At 52.4% G+C, this 5,722-nt stretch overlaps 1 protein-coding gene across 1 annotated transcript in view; it reads left to right on the forward strand.

Annotated features, from left to right (window-relative positions):
• The first annotated feature begins 855 nt into the window (after nt 1-855).
• BACE2 (beta-secretase 2) overlaps nt 856-5,722 on the forward strand; it is a 49,398-nt gene continuing 44,531 nt past the window's right edge. The window contains exon 1 of the mRNA XM_057373977.1: nt 856-1,445. Within this exon, the coding sequence (XP_057229960.1) occupies nt 1,131-1,445 (315 nt within the window). The 5' untranslated portion in view covers nt 856-1,130. The remainder of the gene's footprint in view (nt 1,446-5,722) is intronic.

A 5,722-nucleotide genomic window follows, 5' to 3' on the forward strand; every position in this document is an offset into this window, starting at 1 on the left:
TGCTCAGCCTTKCCCAGTGCTACATTTCAAAGCTTTTGGACTATCTGCTCCATCCGACGATCCATCAGGCACTGTCATCACTCCAGAGATGTCGAGACTAATTCCATCCTAAGTGTTCCCATCTTTCAAAAGGCCGCACTTGACTGCCGTCATTAATTCCGTGCATGATGAAGACATTTAAAGCTTCGCATGCTCTCTCGAGCAGCCGCCTTTGCGTGCCTCGCTCCTGCCGGCGCAGCAGCTGAATTCCTTCCACTCGCGCACACACACACGCCCGCTCCTCACAGCAGCCGCCACCGTGCGAACCGGCACTCGGGACACGCACCCGCATCCCCGAGTGACCCCGCATTCCCCCTCCACCTCCTCCTGCCCGACCGCAGCCTCTGCTCCCGCGGGGTCGGGATGGGAGCGGCTCCCCACGGAGGCTGCCGGAGCCCCGGTCAGCCCCGCCACCACACCGGGGAGGGGACCGGAGCCCCGGTCAGCCCCGCCACCACACCGGGAAGGGCACCGGAGCCCCGGTCAGCCCCGCCACCACACCGGGGAGGGGACCGGAGCCCCGGTCAGCCCCGCCACCACACCGGGRARGGGACCGGAGCCCCGGTCAGCCCCGCCACCACACCGGGRAGGGSACCGGAGCCCCGGTCAGCCCCGCCACCACACCGGGGAGGGGACCGGAGCCCCGGTCAGCCCCGCCACCACACCGGGGAGGGGACCGGAGCTGCGGGAGGGGACCGGAGCCGCCGCTCCCTGCTCCGCCGCTCTCCCTTTAAGGCTTTCGGAAACTTTTTTCCCCACCGTGCCGTCACGCTCCGCTAGCGGAGCTACGGGCAGGGCTGAGCAGAGCCGGGAAGTTTCTCCCGTGGGCGCTGGGTCGGAGCAATTGTCCCGCACGGCCCCCCGAGCTCCGAGMGCTCCGCTGCCCGGGGGCCGTGCGGGAGAAACGCGAGGAGGAGCTCGCTTCGGGGGAGGGGGAGATGGAGCCGGGGCGTGGGTAAGCCGCTCCCTTCTTCTTCCTCCTCCTCCTCCTCCTCCCCCCTCGGCTGCTCCCGTCTGGCAGCCAGGCGGCCGCTGCCTCCGGCCGGAGCCGCCGCTCGGGAAGGGACTCCCGGCCCCGCGCTGCCGCCGGGATGGGGACGGCGCTGGCGGCTCCCGGATTGCTGCTGCTGCTGCTGCTCCTGGCCGGCACGGCGGGGCTCTGCCGGGCGCTCTTCTCCCTCCCGCTCCGCGTGTCCCACCCCGCCGCCCCCGCCGGCTCTCCGCCCGCCCCGGTGGTGCTGCGGCCGGGCAGCGGGCAGCAGGATCCCCCCGGAGCTGCGGACGGCTTGGCCTTGGCCTCGGATCCCGGCGGCACCCTCAACTTTTTAGCCATGGTGGAGAACCTTCAGGGCGACTCCGGCCGCGGCTACTACCTGGAGATGCTGATCGGGACCCCGCCGCAGGCGGTAGGAGCGGGCCGGGGGCTGCGGGCCGGGGGCTGCGAGGGCACGGGAGGAGGGGGCCGAACTTGTCCTGGGTGGGGGGGACTCCGCCGCCCCCCGGCTCCAGCGCAACTTTGTCCCGGTGCTCGGCGCTGGCGCCTCCTCCTTCCCCTTTCGCCGGGAGTCGCTGCCCGTGCCCGGCGCGGGGGAGCGGCGGCGGCAGCAGCGACTTTCCGCGGGCCGGCAGCGAGGGAAGAAAGGAGGGGAGCATCCCCCGGCTGCCCTGTCCGGGCACTGCTGGGGGAATCCTGCGGATCTGGTCCCCAGGGKTTTTTTTGAGGCTGTGTCGCGGCGTTTGGAGCCGAAGCGAGTTGCKCTGCCAGGCGAACTGACCGTGTTCTAGAGACAGAGGGTGCTTTTTTTATTTTCCTTTGCTTTTTTAAGCTGCTCTGCATCGTGATTGGGTGCTTTGGTAGATCTTCCCGGCGCTCCCGGGAGAATCGCTCGGCATCTTCCTGCTAAACTAAGTGATGGCTGGGCACAACCAGCCCCTTCTGTCCGGAATCCATGTGTTGCTCATTAACAGGGCAAAGTACGTGTGTGTTCTGAATATTGTTTTCAGACAGACCGTGTTGCCTTGAATCTTCCCCTTCAGCCTCCACCAGTGCGGCTGAAGTTTGTTTCGGGTTTGTTGGGTTTTTTTGGGTTTTTTTGGTTTTTTGCCGTGTAGTTGCTCTTTCATGTGTGTCATGAGATCCCAGGAGGAGCGGTGCTGGCTGCTGGTGGGGATGACTGGTCAGCTGAGTGGGGATTAATTTCCTGAGAGCCCTCGGGGCTTTTCTTCAGAACTTTGTGTTTGCTTCAGGAGTTTAGGTCCTTATGTTCCCAGTGTAGACAGAAAAAAAAAAAAATCTTTATTTTTCTGCTTAACTCTCCTACGTAATAAAAAACCAATGAGTGCCAAAATGCGCAGCCAATGGGGAGTGTTCAGCCGKCATTGCATTTCTGGACGGCTATGAGCTCATTCTTTTTTTGCACCTCGAATGTAAGAGGATTGGCCACATAATGTCTAATCAAAAGGTATCCCACTAATATCAATACATGCATTGAGAAAGGCTGGAATTGTTTTATGATCAATAAATTGATTTTTTTTTWAAAAAAAMCAACTAGTTCTGACATATCAAAGTGTGGCCCAATGGCCACAGAGACTGTGAAATAATTTCTCCTTTGTTCATTGATGCATATTTGACTAGTTCTGTTAGTGTGGCACGGTGTGTGCTTCATAACTCCAGGGAACATTCAAACATTCAATATTGGCTTCTGCCAGAATAGAGGTACCAAATTTGATTGGACTAATCACCCAATTCAGCATGTCTTGAATGAGCAAAAAATAATGTCAGGTAGAAAAAGTGACTGTCAAGCATTATTCTCTCCTTACACGTCTAGGGGGATTCGAAAATTGGAAGAAATGGAGAAGGAAAAATGTGACAGGCTTTTAATAACATGACTGGAGGTCTGAGAGGGAGAAATGTGCTGCCCTCAGTACACCCRGAGGCTTCACTTATGCTTAACAGCTTGCATTACTTCTATTACAGGTGATGTAAGGTTTCAGCTAAAGTTGCCTCTGATTTTTATTTTTCCCACATGAAAAAAACACACTTTGAACCTGGTTGCAAAGCTTTACTATTTTGAACTAGTTCTGACTTCTTGCAAAGTTAATTATTCTAAAGACCACTACTGGTTTAGCACATGTGAGATTTTATTCACAASCAGACCCACTGAGGTTGTAAGTGAGGTTATAAATGCTTCTGTTTCCCAAATCAGATCTTGGTGTGTAATGACTCAGTTGAGCACAGTTAGAATTTATTCTCTACTTTTGATGAGGGTGAATTTGTTATCTCCTTCCCTGCCTGAAACCAGAAGACTTAAAGATCACAAATGCAYTTGCTGGTTTTTCTGCTTTGCAAGGAATAGTATAAAGCTACAAAGCTGCTACTGTTGGTGCTTGAATGCTTCACATGCTGCTACTAAAAGCGAGTGTCTGGGTAGTGCCAAGCGTTGGATTGTGTTAAGCTCCTTGGGCAGGCAGCTGCTGGAGTTGGGAGTGGGCTGTGCATGATGGTGTAGGAAAGGAAAAATCTTCTCCCGATTTAAATGCTCCTCCCAGCCTGGCTTTGTTTCACGTCAGAAGCGACGCTTGGGCACCTTCCTTTGCTCTTGCACCCCTCCAGCTTGGGACTTCCCAGCTGCCTGCCTGAGCCAGGCCTGTCCCAGGAGTGGCGAGCCCRGGGAGCAGGAACGCTGCCCTGACACTTTGCCAAGGAGGAAGGAGGATGCTGGCAGCGCAGAGCAGCGCGGCTGTCGGAGCAGGAATGGATGGCACRGCTGCTGCTCGGGGTGGGAGCACGGAGAGGATGGGGAGATGCACACAGGGCAGTGGTGGGCCACCATCAAACAGCACAGAAGAGGCACCAGGTTTGATGTCGTGGTTACAATAGCGCTGGTGCCCRGTAACTTTGGGAGCGCGTGCGTCAAGTGTCGGAAGCTGCTGYGCCAGAATGGGGAACGAACGTTTGCGAAAGGCTCCAGCACCACAGGGCTCGCTTTACTGCTCAACTGCATTTTTAGAAATTTTCCTGTTTTAATTTTGGTTCTTGGAAGGAAGCTCCTATGACAGAATTTCGTTTTTCAGGTCATTTGAGGCATACTTTTTTGGCTTTCGTTCCAATTCKGATTTGTCATATAGCAGATAAACACAGCACAGAGCTGCGATTCACAATGGCAGTTCTGAAACACTTGTTCTGACGGTACAAAAATAGAGCAGCTGTGTGAAGTCAAAAATTATTTTATTTCCAAGAAGGAAACTTCAGTGCAGTCAATCCAGTTTTGCAAAGTGTTTGCAGCCAAAGTGTTTCTGATCATTTCCAGTTTTAYGATACAGTATCCTTCCTAATCCTATCAGATCTCCAGACCAGCTACCAGGTCAGTGCTAAATGTTGTTACTGCCGCTAATTCTTATTCATTCGCATGCAGACCTACTTAAGAATTATGTGAAAGGTGAAAACAGCCTATTGCATTGAWGGGTGCGATGTATTTGTCCCTTATTTCATGGGTGTATTGTTATGTGTCCTATTTCTGATGGATTATGTGCATTATACCTGTCTGTATGGGTGCACTTCTTCCAATTCCAGATTTAAATAAGAGGCAGCAAGAGCCCAACATGAATTGTGTGCAGTGTTCTCAGTTATTTCCTTAAATAATCCAATGGAATTCCTTTGCTCTATCTTTTATTATTTTGCCTACCCTGAGATTATAAGCGCTGTGAGAAATTGAATCGAAGATCATTTAGGGTTTTTTTKGCTATCCTCACTGCAGTTCTCTTCATATTAATTTTGTTTCTTCTGCAAGTTTTTGACCAAAGGAATAGTCAAACCCTTTAAAAAACTCATGCTTTTCACAGCTTTCTTGAAGTCCATCTGGACTGCATTAAATGTTTTCAGGGACAGCACCGTTCCCTCATCTTGCCTCTTGCTTGAGGTGGTGGCAGTCCTGTTGATCCCCCTGCATTTCCAAACTCTGTTTTTACTGAGAACAGGCAAATGTTATTCCTGMAACTTCTCTGTGAAAGAGAGGCCGGGTGTGTGTCCCCTGAGAGCTCCGATCTGATTAACGACAGCAGGGTCTGACTTGTGCTCTGAATGCCACAGCTCCCTCCTTTCAGGGTCAGTTTTTGATTCTGTGCATGAAGAGGGGTTTATCTGCTGTTTGTCCTGATGGCAGTTTGTTCTGTGCAYGGGGTGAGCAAAAACTCATTCCATAAACTCACTCTCAAGTGTTGAGGTCAGCGTGGATCTCGGGTTTAACGGCCTCTGCTGCAAAACACAGACTTCAGTTCCCACATAATTGCTGGAAGGTTATCTTCCCTTCCACTTCTCCCAGCTATTAGAGAAAGGAATTAYAAAGAAGGATATGTATTAAATACCTCTACTGTGTCATGGACTCAGAATTTATGGTTTCGTGTTTTGAAGGTGATGAACACACACATTAACAAGTTCTGAACTTGCAGCCATTATTCCTTAATTGCTCTCATTCCCCGAGTGTTGGAAGGAATGAAGATGTGAGGAAAGATTCAGTTGCTCTTGTAACCTGATTTCTGGTGCTGTGCTGTTCCCCAACAAGCTAAGCTCTGCTTTCTTAATTTGGCTGAAAAGGGGCTCACTGTCTTTCTAGATTCAAGAAGTTTTACAAGTGTGATCTTCTTCCAAATATCAGAAGGCAGGTTCCATAACAAGTCTTTCTCT

Source organism: Malurus melanocephalus, unplaced genomic scaffold (assembly GCF_030028575.1).
Source record: "Malurus melanocephalus ecotype Western Australia unplaced genomic scaffold, MMel_1.1 scaffold_212, whole genome shotgun sequence".
Lineage (NCBI taxonomy): Eukaryota > Metazoa > Chordata > Aves > Passeriformes > Maluridae > Malurus > Malurus melanocephalus.